Below are 21687 nucleotides of genomic sequence, written 5' to 3'. Positions count from 1 at the left end.
TGGTGCTCAGGGAAGTGTTTCTGAGAGCTCTGGGTGGAAGCCAGGGGAACCCTTCACAGCAACAGGGGAGGAGGGAGCTGGTGGTGTCAGCACCTAAGGGTATCTCCCGACAAGTGTGAACCACTTCTCTCTCCGTCTCCCTCTTCCTCTCACTCAGGCCTCCTCCCTGAGAGGCTGACTTCAAGGCCTCTTTATGTACAGAATCTAATGTAGCCACCTCAGCCTCTCCTCGCGTCATTTCCTGAGCCAACGCCCTAAAAGGATGCAATCAGCCCCTTTTGGTTCCAGTATCCAGTTCCCAGGAGACAGAATCCAGTTGCCCCGCTTGAGTCAGGGGTCCACCCCTGGGCCCTTCGGCTGTGACAGGCTGCAGGGCCACAGCTGTGTGGGTGTGTAAGTGGGTGGAGGGCAGCTCCCCGGTGTCCCAGGAGAGAATGAAGACCCACGCAGAATAAGAAGGGAGGGTCTGCCTGCCTGCAGAGACTTCACCTGGAGGCGAGGCTGCTGGAGAACATCCTGCAGGGCCGTCTAGACACCCTGGTGTTTTGGGTCCATTTCCTAGCGCGCCTTTGGCTCCCATGATGTCTTTCTGGAGCTGAGTGTGGGTGTGGGCACCTCAGCCCTGTCTTCCTTACTATACTAGTCTTGCCATCTGGTTATAATACAGCCCCCCCTCCTCTGTGATTCGGGTGCTGTGTCAGAGACCCTGCCCTAGGTATTAGCTGAGGTGCTGGCAAGATCTAGGTGGTGAGGAGAGAATGTTTTACTTCTCCTCTTTGGCATATTCTAATATTTTTATAGTATTTTATACGGTTAGGGAGGGGCTTTCCCAAAGAGACCAGAGGGATTCTGGATGGCTCTTTTTCCCCACGAGCTTAAACTTGAGACACTATTTGAAGAGCAGGGTCTCCTCTGTCTTTTCCTAGATGGAGAGACTGGCAGACCTGGGTCGAACTTCAGCTTGAGGGCTGAGATTGAGATATTAACACCTGGCGGCCAGGGCTCTTACGGACACCAAATGACACGTCCAAAGCGCTCAGAAAAGTCTAGAGTGGATGAAGAGACTTCTGCCTGTATCCTAAGTCCCGAGAGGCCTTCCCTGCAGGACCCCTACTCCCTCCTCACTGGATGCTGTGACACTGGCTTCTCAAGGTCCCTGCCCTGGCTTCTCTATCGCTCTGTTCCTTTCCCCTCCACCCCCACCCCAACTGCCCTCTGAATTTGGCTTCAACCAAAGGGATTGGCTCTTCTTGGCAGCAAATGTCTTCTGCTGTTTCCATGTGAAATTCCCTCTCCATTAAATCAGAGCATGTCAAATGTCACAGCGCTGATGGGGACAGCCTGTCTTCCTCCCCCTTCTCCTCCCCTCCTTCCTTACCCCCCACCCCACCCACTGCCTTCTGGACCTGCAGGTGACACCTTCCAGCCTCAGAGGCTGAGGGCCACAGGCTGCTTAGGTGACTGGCCCTGCCTCCAGCGTCATCTCTCACCTGCTTGCTGCCACCTACCTCGAAGCAGCACAGAGCTGCCAGGACTCAGGTCCCCCATCCTAGGACTGCTTTGAAAGCCCTATTTTCTTGAAAACACAGTTTGAAATCTACAAGTTCGGAATCAGTGGTTCTAAGCTGCATTTTAGAATCCCTTGGGGAGACTTTAAAATTCTTGGTGCTGTCCACTCCCAAACAGATCACATCAGACTCTCTGGGGGTAGGACTCAGGCCCAGTATTTTTTTTAAAGCTCACCCCCCTTCCCCACCCCAATTGATTCCAATGAGTGGCCAAAGTTGAGAAATACCACTGAGATGGCGTGAAGGGACCAAGCACCAGTAACTCTGGGCAAGTTCTCTCAACACTAAAGGTTTAAGAAGACAGGGCCCTTCCCCTAGAAGTCCCTCTCCAGGTATGAAGAAAAGATGGGCCCATGTTAGCATCCGGCTGAGTCCAAAGGGAAAAGTATAGCATGGGGCCCGTTTGGGTGAAGCCAGTACCCGGAGCGGTACCAGACAGCGCTTGTTCTTAGTAGAAAGGACAGCAGGGGCCTGAACCCAGGCACCTCTTACCAGCCTCTGGCTGGGCTCCTCACAGGCCTTTGGTTTTGGCTAAAGGCATGGCTGCAGGCTTGCGAAGCCTGCCAGGCCCAAGTGGGGTAGGGGTTGGGCTCTGGATTTAGGGCTGCAGGGGCTGGCCATGGTCCCTGCCTTCCTTTTCTGAAGTCCCAGAGCTCAGAGGTCCTGCATGGTAACAGGGCCATCAGGGACAAAGGAAATTGCTGGAGCCTCCTTTATTCAATGGGGCTAGAGGGGACGCTTGAGAACATGCCAGGCAGGGCCATATCTGCTTAGGCTTCTAATTCCCAACCCCTCCTGGGCCGGGCATGGGAGCTGGACTGCAGAGTACCCCTGAGCCCATGTGCCCAATTCTGTGCCTTCAAACCATCTGTATCAGTTTCCTGTGGCTGCTATAACAAATTACTCCTGACTTTGTCACTTAAAACAATACAAATTTATTCTCTTACAGTTCTGGAGAGCAGAAGTTTCCAAAGCAGTCTCACTGGGCTTAAGTCAAGGTGTTGGCAGGGGGTTCTGGAGGTTCCAGGGCAGAATCCGTTTCCTTGTCTTTTTTAGCTCCTAGAGACCACCTTTCGTTTCCTCAGATCATTCCAAATTGCTCCCATTACATCTGGTCCTGACTCTAACCCTCCTGCCTTCCTCTTTTAAGGATCTTTGTGGTTATAAGGGCTCACCTGGATAATCCAGATAGTTTCTCCAAGGTCCTCATGTTTGCAAAATGCCTTTACCGTGAAGAGAACATATTCACAGGTTCTGGGAATTAGGGCATAGGCACCTTTGGAGGGGCATTATTCAGTCTTCCACATCATCTATCTAACCTGTAGCTGGGATGGGGAGTGAGGCATTCTTCTGCTTTAAATATTGCCCTCCTGTGGCCCTAGGTATGCTCCAAGTATCCTTCCCAGGCCTCTCTAGACTGGTTGGGTGCCTCTCATCTGTGCTCCAGCCGTCCCCAGATCCTTGCCTGAGGCCAGGTTGGGTTGTGGGCTCTGGGATCACAGTGGGTTGCCACCAAGAGCTGGTAGCATGGGCTGGGGGAGGTTTACTTAGCTGGCTGTTTCCCAAACAAGGCCAAGAAATATTTGCATGGTGACAACATCTGAATGCCCGGGTGAGGGGTACAAATGCAACAATGAGCACTTTGGTACCAGAAAGGAGGCTGGGTGGTGGTGGCTGAAATTCCATTCATATTTGTGCCTGCAGATAAACACTATTAATACTGAAGGGCTGTGTCCTGGACAGTAGTGGGTGGGCTGGAGGTCCATGAGGGTGACAGTGCAACGCAAGTCTTCTCCCCAGACTCTAGCCCTTGTTCTGGCACAATGGGTTGGACGCAGGGCAGGCTCCCTCCTTCTCCAGTGAGGGTTAATGTGTGAACAAGGGCTCTGAAGACCTGGGGGTCAGGAAATGTCTCCACCCCTTCCTGACTTTTCAACATCTGACCAACTCGAGGTCAGCTCTGCACAGCACAGCACAGCACAGCACAGCACAGCACAGCACAGCACTCATATTGAATAGGAAGGCCTTCCTTCTCCCTCCTTCCATTCTCTTTTTTGAAGGATATGCCTTCTAGAACTTTCTCCCAGGCTGGTAGATAATATAACATCACCTATGGCCTTTCTCACCCCAAGGGATCATGAGCTGGGGGTGAGGGTGTGTGACAAGTAATCTGATACTAATTGTTATATCACTAAAGATTGCGAATGTGTTTCCTTAAAAGAAAGCATCACAGCAAGAGAGAAGCTGGACACCTAAAGACAGACCCTCCTTCACTAGTATAGTAAAACCTCAATGGAGAACACAACTGAGGGACAGGGAGGCCAAGGGAGCAGGACGCTTAGTCTTGGCAGTCCCAAGTTCCAGGGAAAGCCTCAAAGGCAGCTGTCTTCAAAGTGGGTGGGTGCAGCCTTGGGGGTGCACCAGATGATCCCTTGGGGTACAAGAAATAGAACTCCTGCAAAAATTTGTCATCCTTCAAAACGTTAATGCACTTTTTAATGGATGTAGTGTGTTGTTAAGTAGCATAACCTACATATTAGGCATGTATTGGTTATGGACCTCTCAGGGCAGGTGGCCAATCTGGGTGCAGCCTGGCCTGGATGCTTACCTCCCCCCCCCCCCCCCCCGGTGCTTCTCCCCAGGTGCTGGAGCGGCTCCACTGGCAGTGCCCTTGGAAGAGTCACTGTTCAGATGGCAAGTCTGGCCTTGGACTCTCCAGTTGGCCCGGGGAGGCAGCAAGGAGCTCAGGGCCATCTAAGGAACAGATGGCAGTCCAGAATGAGACCTACTCTTGCTGGCCCTGCCTGGACCCCTCTGCTTCCTTATACCCATCTCCAGGCTTCAGCCTGACCTCAAAGCCCTCCCCAGCCTCCACTGTGCACATCCATTCTCACTGGATCAAATCACAGTCCCTCAGCGGCCCCTTTCCTCCTCCCCCCACAACCCCACCCCCACCTGTGAGGCCCAGGCCCTGGCCTTCACGGCTCCTCAGGCCTCTTCTTCTGCAACACCTGCTCCTCCAGGGCTGCTCAAGGCCTGTTTCGGGGCCACCTGCACACTGAATGAACACATTGCTTCAGACAAGCCTGCTTCCCCTTCAGGGGTCTCTTTATTCAGAATAATCTGCGAACTGTCAGCAACTTGGCCCAGCCCACTGAGATGGCCTCTGAGGGCATACAATCAAAATGCACTCGGTCGCTTTCGTATTACCCAGAACTGACTACCAACATCTTGCGGCCCCCCCAAGGCAAATCAATGGCATTTCCTTTGTCATGTTTACTTTCTTTCTTAACAGAATTCCAGAATAAAAATAGAGCTCTATCATATATATATATATATATTTATACACACACAAATATATAGAGATCCTTCAACCAAGAGGTGAAGGGTCTGCTGTTCTCCGCAGTGTTGCTCACCGGGCGGAGGCCAGAAGGCGCAGGCTCTCCCTGGGAAGCACCTGGGGGTGCAGTGCTGAGCCAGTGCAGCAAGGAGGGTGGGTCTCCCACAGAGAGACAGGGCTACAACAAACCAGGGCAGTCCTCACCCAACTTTTCCACACATCTTAAAATGAGAGGTGTACCTGGAGCTTTAAAACTAAAACCCAAAGTGCAGATAAAAAAGGAATTCCCGACAGGCCTGTGGAGGGGCTGACTTCTTGCGGAGAATTCCAGGAGCATCATGCCGCAGGTAGGGGAGCAGCAGGAAGACACCCACCCACCTGCACACAGGGTCCCTGCAGACAAAGGTGTCAAGTATACAGAGGCCTGCTCAACCAGTTAGGAGGTGCCAGGCCCCGACTCCTCAGGTCTCCAACCAGTCATTTGGTGCCAGGCAGGGAGAACCAAATGGCCAGGGTGGCGCTTGGGTTACCCAAGAAAGCCTGAGGTGAAATGTGTTGTGGGTGGTGAGATGAATTGGGGACAGTCCTAGAGACTCCCCATCTACAGAGCAATCTGCAATGTACCCACTGCCCAGAAAGGTAAGGCTTGAAGGAATGTGTTGATGTAAGCAATCAGAAAGGGCTGCATCCAGCAGCCACATTTATATCCTGAGGCCCATCCTGGGGCTATGGCCTGCTAAAGCTGGGGTGTCTCCAGAAAAAGAGGTGGGCGGAAATGGAAAGTTAGGGCAAGACCTGAGAGTGATCCAGAACCCTGTCCTGAGGCTGGGGCATGAGACCAGGGCCGCGGGCTCCCCAAGGCACAGAGGCATGGGTGGGGTGGAGTACAGCTGTGAGGTTCACAAGGAGCAAGTCCCGTCACCACAACTCTCAGTCACTTAGGGTTCAAGCCGACTGTCTCCAAGGCGCCAAGGAAGGAATCCAGGAAAACCCTTTTGGCCCAGCCAGGGGGCAGCTTGCAGGGTTCATCTTTGGTGCTGGAGAGCAAAGAGCTGAAGTTCCAGACTAAAGCTTGTGCAAAGCCAGAAATCAAGGGTCAGGGATGGTGAGGGAGGGTGGCAGGTATAGGACAGGGCTTTTTAGATGGGGAGGTAACCAAGCCACACAGATCTTACTACACATTTAGATGAACAGATACTCTGGGGAGGGGCCCCCATGCTGATGTGGCCTCCCAGCTACTTCCTTGCTCATAAATGCCATAATGTCTGAGTCCCAAGGAGCAAGGAATTTGCTTTTGATGCAAATCTGGTCCACCTGGCTCCAGATGAGCAGCTCCCAGACCCAGCTGGCCCTGGAGGGAATGCAGGGGTGGGGTGGGGAGGCGAGGAGAACTAGGGCTGCAGCTTGCAGAAGTGTTCCCTAGAGATGTATTTCCCTGAGGTCCTATACCTCCCCGAACCCGTGCTCCCCCGGCCCGCCTGCCCCCACACCGGGCAGCCTCCTCCCCCCCGCTGCTGCAGGGCGGTGTCAGAGCTCTCTGGGGATAATGGAGAAGGGCAGCACTGGGCTGCTGGCCTCCAGCTCCAGGGCAGTGAGGAAGCAGTCGATGGCGGCCTCACTCTGGCCCTGGGCCTGCAGCACCTCACCCAGGCCCTGCCATGCCTCGTGGCAGGTGCTCTGCCTCTCCACGGCGTCCCGCAGCACCTTCTGGGCCAGGCACTTGTGGCCCAGCCGACTCAGCATCAGACCCTGGGGAGCAAGCACAGGGCAGCGGTTAGTGAGGATGTCCTGGGGCTGGGGCATCCTGGCGATCAGGGCAAGGAGTGGGAAGCAGGTTGTCCACCAGCTGGAGAGGGCCCCAGACATGGTGTCTCAGGTTTGGGTTTGGTCAAGTGACCGTGCCCATGACTAATGCAAATCCTATCTGTCCCCACCCTAGACCTACTTCCAGTCCAGCCTCCCAGATCATGCACTGTGGGAGCTGTGTCCCTCCTGGCCTCAAGGAATGGGCTTCCAAGTGAGCAGACCTGGCTTTAAATCTCCTCATTACCGGCTGGGGGATCCTGGGCAAGCCACCCCTCTCTGGCCCTGAGTTTCCTCATCTATAAATGGGAAAGACCACAGTAGCCACCTCAAGGGCTGTGAAGCTTACACGAGTTTATGTAAAATATTTGAACAGTGTCTGGCCTGCATGGGTTAGTCATTGGGCCTGCTACTCCCAGCCTTGCTGCGGCACTGCCGAGCTGCCATTCTCCCCAGGGATGCTGTGAGACCCAGGGATGTATGCTGCAGGTTCCAGCTCCTATCACCGAGGGGAGAACCTCAAGCTTGTCAGTGGGTGGGGGCAGCCTGAACCAGCAGCCAGTCTTCCTAGGGACGTCTGGATCCTGGGACCAAATACCCATCCCAGTCTGGCCTGGCAGGTGAGGGTCACAGGACAGTCAGATGGACAGGGACCAGGGACGGAGGCTGAGTGAAAGGAGGGCTCTGGGAGGGTGGGTCAGGGTGGCCAGGAGCTTGGCCTTTTATTTGGCTCCAAAAACCCCGTTGCCAGAGAAATATAGGAAGTGACAGGAATTGTCACAAAAAGGAGTTGGGAAGTGAAACTGGCACCCTGCCCCTCTCCATCCACTTCTACCCACAGTGAGAGGGGTGCAGGGAGGTAGAGGGACAGGGCGGTGAGCAGGGGAAGGGGCCGGGGTCCTTTTTGGCCTCTGTTCCCATAAATGCTGCTTTGCACCATACTGTCTACTGATCTGTGAATCAGCCCTCAAAGGTGGCATGGGATGGCCCCCTCTCAGGGGGGCCCCTCTCATTCAAAGATACGAGGTGACGCACGAACAACTCTGACTTCCTGGGCAGGCGGGGGCCAGGGTGGGGGCGGGGAGCTGCCTTCTATGTGCCGGGGGCCCCCTCTTGGGTGCCCGCCCACTGATGGCCATGTACATTTTTAGCTGGAACATTTTCATCCCCACCACGCTCTCCAGAGTTAGGCCCTCCGTTGCTATGGCGACCCACTAGGGACGATGCCTGATTTCATAAAGTCCTCCGAGAGCCTGGAACATGACCAATTAGGCAAGAGGGGAAGATGGCACTCAGGAAGCCCTAGGAAAGCTTCTCCCTCGATGAAGGTGCTGGTTGGTGGTCCTGGGGCCAGGGGGTGGGAAAGGAATAGGGAGATGTATCCACAGTCTCTTCAACCCAGGGTGAAGCCATCCCCAGGGAACCATGAGGATGAGGCAGGGGACAGGGGAGGACAGGGGAGCTGCGGCTGGGCAGAGCTTCAGGCAGGGCCCCCGGCTCCAGCTCTGGCCAGATGGGAGCGGTGCTGACTCAGGGCTGCCTAGGACCGGAGGGCTGTGCCCGGTCTGGCCAGTGGGGCTCCAGGCCAAGCTGTTCTGCCCACAGGGCCTGGGAGCTGGACCCTGAGCTCACGATGGAACAGGGCCCACAGGGAGGAGGGAAGGAAGGCGAGACGACAGGCTGCCAGACACCAAAATTAAGCACCAAAAATGGAAGGTTTGAGCCCTGTGAGAGCTGCCCATGGGGGAGCGACAGAGGACAGATGGGGAAGGCCAGCCAGGAGAGTCTCCCAGAGGGGCGGGGCCGCAGTGGCTTTATACACTAAGATTGCTATACTGAGCTTCCACATGAGATTTTGTTTGAAAAGAGGGCTCCATCTAAAAAGTTTGAAAACCCCTGATCTCAAGTGTGTGGGCGTTTGGGAAGGGGCCAGGTGTGTGTGCAGGCTGAACAGGGGTTCACGCGTGTGTTATTCTTGGTTTGGAGGGTGTGCAGTGTAGGAGACAAGCCCAGGGCTCCACAGCCACAGGAATCCCAGTTCTGCCACCGACAAGTGCAGCGACCCTGGGTAAGTGGCCCATTTTCTCTGAGCCACTGTTTCCTCATCTGTAAACTGGGGAACAGAAGAGTCCTTCCTCATAGGCTATTGTGAGGATTCTCAATGAATTTGAAATTGTAGAGCCAGGCAGGCCACATGGTGGGCGCATAGCAAATGGAAGTGTCCCCAGGATGAGCAGAGGGTCCTGGGAGGGGGTAAGGGGGTGGAAAAACTGCTTTCTCTAAAGGGCAGGGCTCTCTGTGGGGAGACTGTGGGCTAGGTGGGGGTTGGAGCATGTCCCCACCACCCTGGGGTGCTGACCTTAGAGCCTGAAAGGAGACACCGGGCTGGGGTCAAGCTGGGGCCCAGAGGCCCTGGGCCGGTAACAGGATCTGCTGCCACCTGCCCAAGACACCAGCCCGTTGATGTTGGGTAGCAACTCAGAGCTGTTTGCTGCTTGACAACTGGACAGGGCCCGCCCCAGGAAGAATGTAGGTCTCACCTGCTCTGCCCCCCACCCGCACTGCCAAGGGCCTGGCACCCCTGCCCCTAGCTGCCAGAGAATGGGTCTCCAGGGAGATGGTGGGAACACAATTCCATTCAAATGTCCCCACACTGGCCAGGGGGCATCCTGAAGCCAGAGAAACCAGGCCTGCTGGTGACTCTCATTTGGGAGAGGCCGTAGCTGTGCTGCTCTTGCACAGGGATCAGAAAGTGAGTGCAAGTTGCTGTGGCGATGGGGCGCTGCGCCGATGGGAGGGACCAGGGTTGCCACAGCTGCTCAGGGAGGGCAGGGCTGCGGGGAAGTCCCACAAATTCCCGACTTCCTCCATTCCTTCCTCCCTCCCTTCCTGGACCTCAGGGAGGAGGGGACATCTGGCCACATCTCATCTACCTGGGACCCTGCTCCGCAATAAGCCTTCCCTGAGGACCGCAGTCCCTCCAACCACCATCACCTTGACATTGTGCTCCATGACAGTGGGCTGTCAAATGCCATCCTGCTCCTCCAACAGAGCTCGGCTGGGAGGGTCCTGGGCTCAGGGCCAGGTACACCAGAGACAAGTGTGTGTGCTCAGTGAGCTGCTTAGGGCCACGGGCCAGGCAGCCTGGAGAGGCCCTCTGAGGGGGACCCTCCCGCTTAGGAGCCCAGGCTCTTTGGGGAGGTATAGGGTAGGGTCAGGGGCTATAGCCCGGGATGGAAATGAAGGAGGAAAAAGATCCTGTCTTATTTCTCAGCATTGCTACTGCGTACCATCTCACCCAGTTAACTCGGTGTCTGACACTGTCCCCCAGAGGTAGGGCAGCAGGAGGGTCTGTCTGTGTGTGCCTTTTCTCCTTTTGGGGGTGGACTGCCCTGGGAAGTAGTCCCCAGTGCTGGGCCAGCTGTAGGCCATGCTGAGAGCTCCCTCCCCGCCCTTACCCTCAAGTATTTATAGGAGTTATTTTGGGAATTTTCTTTCTGAGCTCAAGGCACATTCCTGGGATTCTGTCACAGCCTTTCCAGCTGGGAAGCCAGGAATCAGCTGGAGGCTGCTGGAGCCTCCAGGTCCCTGGAGCCTCCTGCTTGGGGACCCTGGGGCTGCAGGGAGGAGCCCCTGCTGGAACCACCTCTGAGGCTGCTTCACAGGAAGGCTCCCTCCCTTCCCCCTCCAGGGGCACTGACATGCCCAGCAAGGGAGGCCTGCATTCCTGCATGCTGGATTCTCCCAGGTGTGTCAGCCTCAACCTGTCTGACCAGACTGGGAATGAGACAGCTCTCCAGGCTGAGAATGAGCCCACACATCACCACATCCATCTTGGAGCTGGGGGGGCCCCTGTTGGGAGAAGGGGCACAAATCCTTCTAGATCCCACTCAATGCCTGGCTGATAGCCCCCCCACAACTCCTCCAGGCTCTCATAGGAAGAAAACCCTGCTGAGGGAGCCCCCAGACTCACCTGGAGCCCAGCTTAGGTGGGCCCCATCCTGGAGAGGACAGGGCCTTCAGGGCTAAGTCAGGGGGCTGTAGTAAGACCCCTGGACTTCAGGTTTTAGAAGAGAAGACCCTGTGATGGGCAGTGGGAAGGTGACCCATGGCAGAGGCCCCACTATGGGACCAGGAGACAGAGCCATGGGGGGGGCGGGGAGGGCTGGCCTATAAGGCGGAAAAGGCTGAACCCTGCTCCTCCAGACAGAGTGAGCCTTTCAGACCTTTGATCCTGGGGCTGCACTAAGGCAACAGTGCTTCACTGACAAGCTGATCCGAACCTACGACAGACTGACAGGAGGCTTCCTCTCCACTTCCTCGTCAGGGTTGGCATGGACATCAGGAGCACACACACCACCTAAGGCTTCCCAAAATCCAGAGCCAGGGGAGTCGCCCTCACCTTCTGGAAGGTCTCTGGGCCTGGGCTAAGGGCTCAGACTGTGTGCTGGGGGCTGTGCCAGGCTAGGGGTGAGGCAGGGTGGGCAGGGGCCTCGAAACACCAGCGAGGCCCATGCTGGGTGACAGGCTTGTGCACCTCCCACCTGCCAGCACGGTGAGCCCCAAAACTCTCCCCCTCCTCCTCCACTTGCCCACCAGGGACTACTGACCTCAGGCAGCACTGGGGAGGGGTGGAAAATACAGGGCTCACAATCAAGCCACCACACCAGGAGGGCAAATGACCAAGACCTTCCTTTTGGACTTTTCTGTCAAAAAGAAGAAAACTCCCCATCTACTGGAGCTGGGGGGAGGGAGAGCGGGGCAGGGAGATTCCAGTGCCAGGGGCTCTGTGTGCAAGAACTCAGGGTCTCCACACACACACAGCAGAGCCAAGACTTCTGCATCCTCCCAGCCCTCAGGAGGCCTGACCCTCTCAGCCACCTGCCACAGACCAGGCGGCCGACATGGAGGGAGGCCTGGGGCAATGGGCGCCCTGGGCCCTGAGGGATGGGGCCCCAGGAACCAGAGACCCTTCTGTTCTGTGTGCCGCAGCCTTGTCCATAGTCAGGCTGAGTTGTACTTCTCGCTGCTTCGGACACCTTTCCTCAGAGTCAGGAGGCAGAGGCTGAACCAGCCTGGCAGACATGGGGCAGAGTGCAGGGCTGAGCAGGACCTTCCAGAGCCTGGCCTTCCCCTCTCCTCCTCTCTCTCAGCCTGAGGGCCCCAGCGTGACCCTTTAGCTGAAGGGTTTCACCCAACATCTGACACTGCAAGACCCGGTCTCAAATTTCCCTCATCCCTCAGCTCACATTCTCGCTCTCAGCTAAGGTCAGCTGGGCCTTGCCCTGTGTATGTGCTTGTCCCAGCCACAGGGCAGTTGGGGCCAATGTTCTGCACATCTATGCCTTGGCCAGAGTCACCTGGTGAGCTCACTGAGGACCGAGCAGCTTTGCTACAATGAGTCTCTGGGCTTGGCTCTAGGCTTCCGTTTCTCTCTGCAAACCAAGAGCATCTGAACCTGTCTGGGAAGCAGCACTTATAAATGCAAAAAATAAAAGTAACTCCACTACTGAACCATTAACTTACAGAATTACTCAACGTAATTCTATCAAGAGCTCTGTGTGCTTGGCACCATGGTTCCCATTTTACAGATGAGGACACTGAGGTTCTGAGAGGTTGAGGAGCTTAGCCAAGGTTAAACAGTAAGTATAGGGAAAGTGAGACTCAAGTCCAGGTCAGCCAGACTCAAAGGCTATGTTCTTACCTCCAGGCACAAGTTGGCTCTGATACCAGGGCTTAAAAACTGTTCCAGTCAACCAGCCCCACAGGCAGCTCTGAGGTCCCTGGTCCCTGCCCAGCACCCCCTCCCTGCCTTTTTAGCACCCCGCTGGCACCATGGGCCACATGGCAGAACAAGAAAATTTGGGCCAATGACCATCATCCCACAGCACCCTGGTCAAAGGTAGGCTCAGGACACCTGCCACCAAGTCTTCCACACAGATGGTGACAAAATGCCTGATGTTAACTTAATTTTTCACAGGTCTCAACACATCTGAGCCCTAAAACTATTGTGCTCACAAGGGCCTGTGTTATTTTCTTCATCTGATAGAAAACTAAGCCAGTGAAGGGAAGTAATCTCTGTGCCCCATAGCTTAAGGGCTGGCAGGGTTGGTTGTCTGTCTTAGAAGTGAGTCACCTCTGTCTGGTCTGGTCCTCCCCTCCAGGACTGGGGATGGGCCAGCCAAAGGAGGGTAACGGGCGAAGCTCTGTGTAGCCACAGTTCACCTCTTTGGCCTTAGAGAGCAGAGACTTCTTATTGGATCCTGGAGCGCCTGCAAAAGACCTGACCCAGAACCTCAGGGCTAGGTGAGGCAGAACCCTGGTCCTCACTGACTCAGAACCCACCTTGGGGGAGGCCGGGGCTGTGGTGGGGAGCTCTGGGGACTTGAAATGTGCTGCAGCACACCCCAGTCTAGGGAGAAGGGGGCAAGAGGCTCTGGGGTCATCTGGGGATGGCTATGACCTTGATCCCCCCAACCCACTTCAAGAATGAGACATCAGCCCCACACTGGGAGCAAGAGGGAACAAATGCAGGGAAATAATTCATGGTCATGCTCTCATCAGAGGGCAATGGATGAAAATGCTGTCTTCCCGTCTTTCCAGGGGCATCTGGAGGGAGAAGAGGCCAGGTCACGTGGCCAGGATGCTTCAGAAATTACATCTCCGGGAATTACATCACAGAAGCTAAAGCTCACACAGGCCAATCTCTCCCTACTGCTGGGGTGCCTAAGCAGGAAAGGGTTCTGGGGAGTTGTAGCAGCAGGAACCTAGAGCTCTGTCTCAAGAAGAAAGCATGGCCAGTGACAGGGCCAGTGAGGGGCAGGAAACCCCTCCTACCATCCCTAAGAGTGTGCCCCTGGGGGCGAAGGGCAGGGGGAGCGAGTTGTTCTGTAGTCAGGGCTAGTGACCTTCTTACCATTAAGGTCAGGTGACCTCAATGGAACTGCTTCTTGGGAGGGCTCTTAGTGACTCGGCTAGTCCATCAGCCACAGTTGGGCTCCCTGCCATCCCCAGGCATACCTGCTCCCTTAGGGATACAGAGGGGCTCCTGGTAGGAGCAGGGCAGAGAAAGGCTCAGAGAGACGGGTGCAGGCTGCCTGAGGATCCTTGTCTGGGTGAGACTGTGGAGCCCTCTCTGAAAAGCAGTGCCACCCAGGGGCCAACTCCACTGCTGATCTTGGGAAGGACCCTACTTTCTTTCTCATGTTTCTGTAAGGGCAGGCAGGTAAAGTTCAGTCCCCCCTTCTTAACTAGTTTCTTCTGCCAGTAAACTAACTTCTGAACACCCAGGCTGAGTGGGGTTTCCAGCTACCTGGTGGGGAGGCCGGGACAGAGCCGGCAGACTGTTGGGACCTGCTGCTGAGATTTCACTGGGAATGTCCATCTACAGAGAGATTGCCTTTTTCTTCCTGTACTTCAGCACTCCCTCAAAGCAACCTCACCATCCTTGTGTCTGGCAGAGGTGGCAGCTGCAGGACCAGGGCTCGAGGACATAGACTCCTCAGGGACACTGCTGTGGGCAGTGGAGACTCTTCCCTGGCAGAGCACTGCCGAGGAGGTGTCTCTTTCCTGCCTGATCTGGGTGGGAAAATCTGAGCCAAGCCCAGAGTGGAGCCAGAACCATAGAAAGGTCTCCTGTCACATTCCAGGCAGGAGGGCAGCAGGACTGGGAGAGTAGAGAACCCACGTCTGGGCCAAAGTTCATATTCTTAGAAATGCCTGAACCCTGGCTCCTGAAACCGACAGTCTTCCACTCCCAGAGGCTGTCTCCAGCGTGTTCAGGGAAAGGCCTGAGGCTGGCCTCCTAGTGTTTGGTGATCCTGCCTAAGGACTGTAGGGCTGAACCTGGCCCCCATGAGGCTCACTAAGTCTATCCTCAACCTTCTCTTTCCAAACCTCAGGGAGTGGGACTCAACCACGACCTCAGAGGGCTCATGAGGGACCTAGAGCTTCTCCAGCCCAGGCTGTGGGTGGCTGTGCTCTCAGGGGACTCTAGTACCTACCAGAGGCCAGTGTCCTCACAAAGCCACAGTGGCATGGTAAGGCCAGGATATCCTCCCTGGAAACCTGCCTTGTCAATGACTCCACGGGGGGTGACATACTGTTCCTGTCCATGTTCCTTCCTCTGGATAATTCTCCAGAGATGTGCCCACCTCTGGAGTTCACAAAGGCTGAGATAACTGATATATTGCTCTCATTCTTTACTGACTTTTTATAGTGACTCCCTTACATAAATGTCAAGCTGACTTAGGCTGACGAGTAGCGGCCGCCTTCATGTTGTACCATAGTGAAAAAGATCCCCACTTCCCATCTGTGCTCAGTGGGGAAAAGTGCTGTGACTGAGTAGCAATGTCTGTCATGGGTGAGGGACTAGAGAGTAGTGGCATATTCACTGTGTTTTGCCTTCTCTGATGTTGCATTGTAGACTTTTAGAAGCACTTTCACATGCATCACCTCATTTGATTAGAAAATTGGTCTAAGAATGATGACGATTATTATTCATTTACAAAGGGAGATGTCAGGAGCAATGGAGTTAAGTGTGTCTTTTCCTAAGTCACCCACATGAATCAGGGCCAGAGCCAGGGCGAGGTCCCAAATGTCCTGAGTCTAAGGTCAGTGCAGGGAAGACACTTAGATTGGGGAATGCTGGAGATCAACCTGCCAAAGTGTTCGTGTGTCTCTGGAAAATGAGTGCTTAGTAAATCTTCCCAGGCTTGAAATCTGCTATTCTGTATGCATATGTGTAGGGTGCTGGTAGGGACAGAGCGTGTGAAAGGGATGGGCTGCCCACGCAAGAGCCAAAGGCCCCTCTGCTTGCTTTTAACTAACAGTGGGCAGGCCTGACTCTGACTTGCCCCAAATTCATCACATTGGCAAGGCACCTCGAGAAGAGAAAAGGGGCAATTTCAGAAACATCTCTAGGGAGCCACTCTGGACAGCCCTTCAGTTACCATGGAAACTCACCCTTGGAAACTGCTTCAATTTCAGGGAAATAGCTACAAACAATAATAAGCATAAATGAAAAATGGCACACTGTTACTTCAAAATTGTACTTGTTATTGGATTTCGCCGGGTTTTAGGAGCTGAGCGGCAGGTGCACATCCGTGAGTGCAGTGGAGGGCAGACATCGCCGCCTGGCCGCTGGCCTAATGACACAGCCCACGTCCTCCCTCCCGCCGCCCTAACCAAGTTTCTGGATGTGACCTCCGGGGAGGCATTCATCAGAGGAGCTAATATCTGAATTGTGGGAGGAAGGAGGATGTGCCTTGAAAAAAACAAACATCTGCTGAGCAGACCGGAAGGCAGCCCGGAGCCCCGTGGAGGGAAGCGTGGGCCAGGGCGGGACACTGCCGTGCAGGCCTCTCCAACCGACACCGACACACACGGGTCTCGCCTAGACAGCTTTTAACTCCCAGGCAGTGGGAGTAATAGCTGAGCTAGGAACCTCTGTTCTGATCTGTTTTCAAGGACTCTTGGGGTTGGAAAGGACCTTATAAAGATGACCTGGTCCAGCTCCTACCCTATGTGATGTTTCTATTCTCTTGGCAACATCTTCACCAGACAATTCCTGAGTTTGTGCTTAGGCTCTTCTAAGAGTTACACCATTTTTCCTGACACTGAGCTGAAATCTAACTCCCAGTAGCTTCTACTCATGAACAATCAGACCTCTTTGGACAGTGACAACCCTGCAGCCACCTGGAGCCATTCTCCTGGTCCTTCGGCGTTTCCCATGTGGCAGATGTTACTGAGCCTCTCATGGCTGTTCTCAGAGCTCTCCAAGAGGACATGAAGTGGAACCCAGGCCCTGACAGGGGAAGACTGTGTCACTAACTGTGGGCTCCTAAATCATACTTCAAAAATTACTGTGCCTATGCAGACCTGTATTTTCAGATCATTGCATTTATCCTGATACCTGCTCTCTGAAAGCAGCTAAAGCAAGCAAGGGGAAGAAAAGTTATACCCAGGGTCTACTGTATCACCTGTTAGAGATCCCCACTGCACAGATAAGTAAAAACGAGGTACAGAGAAGGTGGCTGACCTGCCCATGATCACCCATGATCACCCATGATCACCCAGAGAGAGAATGGAAAGGTCTGGACAAGAGCACCAGCATTCTGTTCCCAGTCTCCGAACCTCCCACAGGAAGGTCACTGAGCCTTGGGCACCCAAGTCCTGAGCTCTGTGTCCTAAGAGTGGGGGCCCCTAGGAGCCATTTTCAATGTGCACTTGAGTCAGACCTGAAATGACAGCCCACCCTGGGACATCCCTGGAATCCCGCCAAGGAGCTCCTCTGAAATGGGGAAGGCAGTCCAGTGAACAAGGAGGGCCTGAGGACCCCCACAGAAAAGAGCATTTTGGTATCTAGAGTCTCCATCCAGCCTGAGGATCTGATGTATAACAATGAAAGTCCTTTAGGGCTAGACTGCCATACAGCAACTTAGAGCAGAAAGTCACAAAGAATATCAACCGATCCTCCCAGATTCTTTCATCCACTCGGAGGCTCTGATCGGAAGGAAATGGCATGCTTCTGCAGGAGGAGCACTGTCTTTCCCAACAGAGCAGGGGGGAAGCCACCTCCCCCAGACACCAGGGCACAGTGGCAGCAAGGCACCTGCAGGCATGGAGGGGGGAGAGGAGAGGACGGCCCTGAGGCCTTTTGAGGGGGTGCGGGGCTGACTCACCAGACTATGCATGATGCGCACGCCATCGGGGTTCACCGTGAGCGCCTCTTTGTACAGCTGCTTGGCCTCCTCCAAGCTGCCCTTCATCTCGGCCAGCCGGCCCCGCATGTAGAGTACCGAGTGTGAGGTGGGGAAGAGGCCTGCTGCCTCCTGGATGCAGAAACCTGCTTCCTTGAGGTGCTGCTGCTCCATGAACAGCTCAGCTGCGAAACCAGGAGGAGAGGGGGAGGTGAGGGTGGTGGAAGTCAGAGGCAGCAGCCCTCTTGGTGGGAACCGGTCTCAGGTGATGGAAACCATCACCTCGAGTGGGCACAGGACAGGCTCTCTAGGGGGTGCGGGGTTAACACCAGGCCATGGTTTCTGAGTGCTCACTGTGTCAGGCACCGTGCTCCGTGCTCCACACAGACCGTCTCAGCCAGTGTTCACAAAGCCCTGGAGAGCAAGCACTGTCACTGACCCACTTCAGAGAGGAGGAAGCTGAGGCACAAATAAGGTAGGGAACTCGCCTGGGGCCACAGGGAGAGTGAGGAGCCAGGGTTTGCACTGGGTCCCCAACTTCAGAGCCCCCATGGGGGCACAAGGGGTATCTCCTGGAGCTCGGCGATGGCTCAGGTGACTTTTTTCCCAATGTCTGTTGACGTCACTTGTTTACTATGTGTCCAGGGTAGGGGATGAAGGCAGATGTGGTGGCTTTCCTCCAGCGCTCAGTCTCTGGGGAGGGAGGCTAACAGTGTGCACAGGGCCCCAGGAGGAGCTCAGTGATCCTGCCAAGGATGGGCTGGGCAGCTGAGAAGGAGAGAGGCTCACAGAGCCCCCTGCGAAGGGGCAGAGCTGGGCTCCACCCAGGAGCGTTAGTAACAGCTCCCGAACAGCTTGCGATGACTGAGAGCCGGCTGCGGGCCAAGGCCCAACTGTGTGAAGCATCTCCTCTCATTTAATCCTCACAAGTCTGGGACGGAGGCAGGATCTCATGAGCCCCACGCTAACAAACCAGGCTGAGAGAGGACCTCATTCCCATCCTTCAGTGGGAAGGGGCAAGGCAGAGCTGGGCCCCCCAGGGGTTCCTCACCTCCCTCCAAAGGACTTTCTGCCACACTGAGAGGAGCAGAGGACACACATACAATCTGCCCCGCAACCAGTTTGCCTTCTTCCCCCGATCAGTGGGAAATGGGGCAGTTTCTCCAATCTTGGGCCAGCCCACATAAATGCACATTTCAAACCCTCCTGTGCAGGTCCACACCCACAGCAGGTGCTTTTAGCAACACAGTTCTTGGGGTTGCAGCGTGGCCTCATGGCCCACTCAGCCCTCCTCTCATGGTAGCCCCAGACCTGGCTGCCCCTCTTGAGGCTGGTGCCGGTGCACAGATGGGAGCACAGGAGGGCAAGCAAAGCCAGGCTTGTGACTTTGCCAAAAGCTGTTCCTAGCAAAGGCTGAGTAAGAGCTGAGGTTATATGAGTTCAGATTAGGTCTGGGGTGGGTTGGATAGCAGACATCCCAAAGGAAGCTCCCGGAAAGAGGTGGAAAACCCGGGCTCAGGCATCCTATCTTCCTGTTCTGAAAAGAAGCAGGAAGGAGGCCTAAGGCCGGGACTGGTGCTTAGCAAGAATGTTGCCTGAGGCTCATTGTGTAATCAAATAGCTTGCCACATCCTAAAATACTACAGAAGCTTTCAGAGCAAGGGTACTTTTTTCCTCTGGTGGAGATGAGAATTTGGGAGAATCAGAGAATTAATTAAACACAGAGAAGCCAGGTTCCCATGATAAGGCAAGAAAGAGAACTCCAAGTTCTTATTCCCTGAGACAGCCTGAACTCGATTTCCAAGGCAGAAAACACAGGGAGGTGAGCCCAGGAAGGGTAGGCTTTGAACCTGGAGTCTTGCAGGGAGGACTGGCCTGGTGGTCAGGAGTCTGGTTCTCAGCCTCAGCTCTGCTCTGCTGTTGTGTTTCCTTCTGGGGCTGCTGCCTGACGCTCTGAGCAGTCTGCCTTCATAACTAAGCGACCAACGTGCAATTACTGAGTACTGATGGTGTGCCTGGCCCTCCCACAAGGAGAAAGAGTGAAGCCACCAAACCACTGGAGCGGCCCAAGGCAGTGGAGTGACAAGTGCCAACTCTGAGTGTTCTGGGCACTCAGAAGGGGTCAGGTCAGCTGTGCTGGTGTGGCCAGGGAAGTCTTCCTGGGGGTGGCAGCATTTGAGCAAAGGCCTGAAGACTCAGGCCTTAGACTTGGACTGGCAGAGAGAAGGGAGGCTGTGCTAACCTGGAGGGGTGGGCTCCACTGTGGCAGAAGTCCCAAAGGTCACAAAGGAGAGGGGAGAAGCAGAAGGAAGTGTGGTGTGAGTGTTGGGGTGGGGAGGCCTTCCTGTACCAGCCCACATGGTGGCTTCCTCTATCACCAGGGCTTAGCTCAGAGGCCAGGCTCTCCACACCCCTAGACCTTGCTCCAGCAGGCCCGCCCAGGCCTGGTCCACCTGCCCACCTGGTCTAGGCATTAAGCTGTTTACAACCTGCTGCCCTATCTCCTGAGCTTAATCTCTGGAGGTTGTCCCCAGTCCCTCCCTTGGGGATTCCTCACAGTGCCTTGACATCAACAGATTTCAATCACAGGATCCCCACCTACCTCCTTCCTTGGAGCCCTGGGCCTTGTGAAGCTGGCCATACACCAGAAAACATGCCCTGAAAAATAGGTAGGGCTGCTTTGCTGCAATGGACTTCATTACCAGTTAGGCAGGAAACCAGATGACACAGAACAGAGCCAGAGAAGCGAGGTCTCCTGAGGGCTGCTGGCGGCCTTGTAGACAGCCCCTGGCAGGCCCAGCCTCCAGGGAGGAGCCTCTGACCTGCGGACAGGCTCACAGGTCTGGGGGCTGCAGTGTACCCCTCTGTCCTAGACTCAATCTCCCTGGGCAGTTGTTTTACCAAATAGACAGCCGCATGGCACTGTGCCCACCCACTGCCCTGATCCTCTACCACCAGGCCCTGGCTGCCAGGGCCTCAAGGTGCCCACACCCATCCCGGTCTCCCATGGCCAGGGCTGGATGAGCACTCACTGTTACTGGATTTTCCTTAAATTCTCATAGTTGCGGTTATCACCCCAGGAAACGGGCCTTGCTGTCCCCTCGGTGTCAGAGGCCCCTCAGTTCCTTTACTCTCTCCCTACTCTGATTCCTGCTTCTCCCGTCTTCCTTTCTGCCTGCTCTTGACCTCCGGTCTCGCCTGTCTGTTTCAGCTTTTCTTCTTCTTCCCTCCATCTCTCTCCACCCGCCCCTCTCTGAGCTTTCTCCTGGCAGCCGCCAAATGGAAAACATCTGTTCCCTGGAGCTTTGTAACAGTGCCTTTTATTATTTTTTCTAAGGCATGCTGCTCTAACCCTGCACCCAGAGCTGGTTGTAGCCTTGCTGCCATTCCTGCCAAAGCAGAGGCCTCATCCCCCAAGGCTGGGGGATGGACTCACCTTCAAGGACTATCTGCACATCCTTTGCAGAGAGGACCTTGCCCTCAGGCTGATCAGGAGCCCAGGTCCACACCTAGGCCTTTTAGGGACCTTCCCAAGCCAGATAGAGACCCTCTGTGAGACTTAAGAAAGGAGGGGGCCACCGGCTAAAAGGGCAGAGCTCTCCCACCCCCAAGGCAGGAGAGAAGTAAAGGTTGGGCCCTATAAAGAACCCACCTTAGCTAGCCTTGAGCCCGGGGGAGTCACCAAAACTGTCCCCTAAAGGAAATAAGCATCCTCCCCATAGAGCAGACCCTCAGGACATATGGTTAAGACACCCAGAATAAAGGAAGAAGGGTGGGAGGAAGAGGGAGGAATGACAGAGGAGACCGGGGAGCCAGAAGGCAAAATGCCCGGGAATAACTGAGAGGCCTTAAGGGTCTGGGTTGGTCTGAGACCCTGCTTATCTTCTGAGAGTGAAGGACGACAGGAGAGGAATGAGGAAGTCCGGATGCAGACATAGGTGATGCGGACCAAGGGTAAGACAGCTTCCTCCTTCTCCCCTTTTATAACAAATATGATCTTTAGACACACCCCTGGTTGCCCCCCCACCCCCCAGTTCCCCAGGCTGCCCAGTTGGCAGCTGGGGGAGCTTCCACCTGCAGGGCCACCTAAAGAGGTAGGGCATCAGTACCCAGGCCTATGAATTTGCTATTTGGGAGCTGAGACGTGGGTCAACTTCCCTCAACTCAGGGAAAGCCAATGGTCCACCTGTGAGCCCCTGGGCCTCCAGGGGAGGGAACTCTCCCTCCATCCATCTGCCTCCCTCTAGCACACTGTGAGTTCCTGAGATGTGAGCAA

At 55.1% G+C, this 21687-nt stretch overlaps 1 protein-coding gene across 1 annotated transcript in view; it reads right to left on the bottom strand.

The window, feature by feature from the left end:
* Positions 1-4658: 4658 nt before the first annotated feature.
* TTC7A (tetratricopeptide repeat domain 7A) overlaps positions 4659-21687 on the bottom strand; it is a 106657-nt gene continuing 89628 nt past the window's right edge. Inside the window, exons 19-20 of the mRNA XM_016216977.2 lie at positions 17394-17596; positions 4659-6657 (exon numbers count right to left, since the gene is read on the bottom strand). Coding sequence (XP_016072463.2) covers positions 6436-6657; positions 17394-17596 — 425 coding nt within the window. The 3' untranslated portion in view covers positions 4659-6435. The remainder of the gene's footprint in view (positions 6658-17393; positions 17597-21687) is intronic.

Source organism: Miniopterus natalensis, chromosome 13 (genome assembly GCF_054644295.1).
Source record: "Miniopterus natalensis isolate mMinNat1 chromosome 13, mMinNat1.hap1, whole genome shotgun sequence".
Taxonomy (NCBI): domain Eukaryota; kingdom Metazoa; phylum Chordata; class Mammalia; order Chiroptera; family Miniopteridae; genus Miniopterus; species Miniopterus natalensis.
The sequence above is the reverse complement of the archived record's forward strand: the minus strand, read 5'-3'. Positions and strand labels throughout refer to the sequence as shown.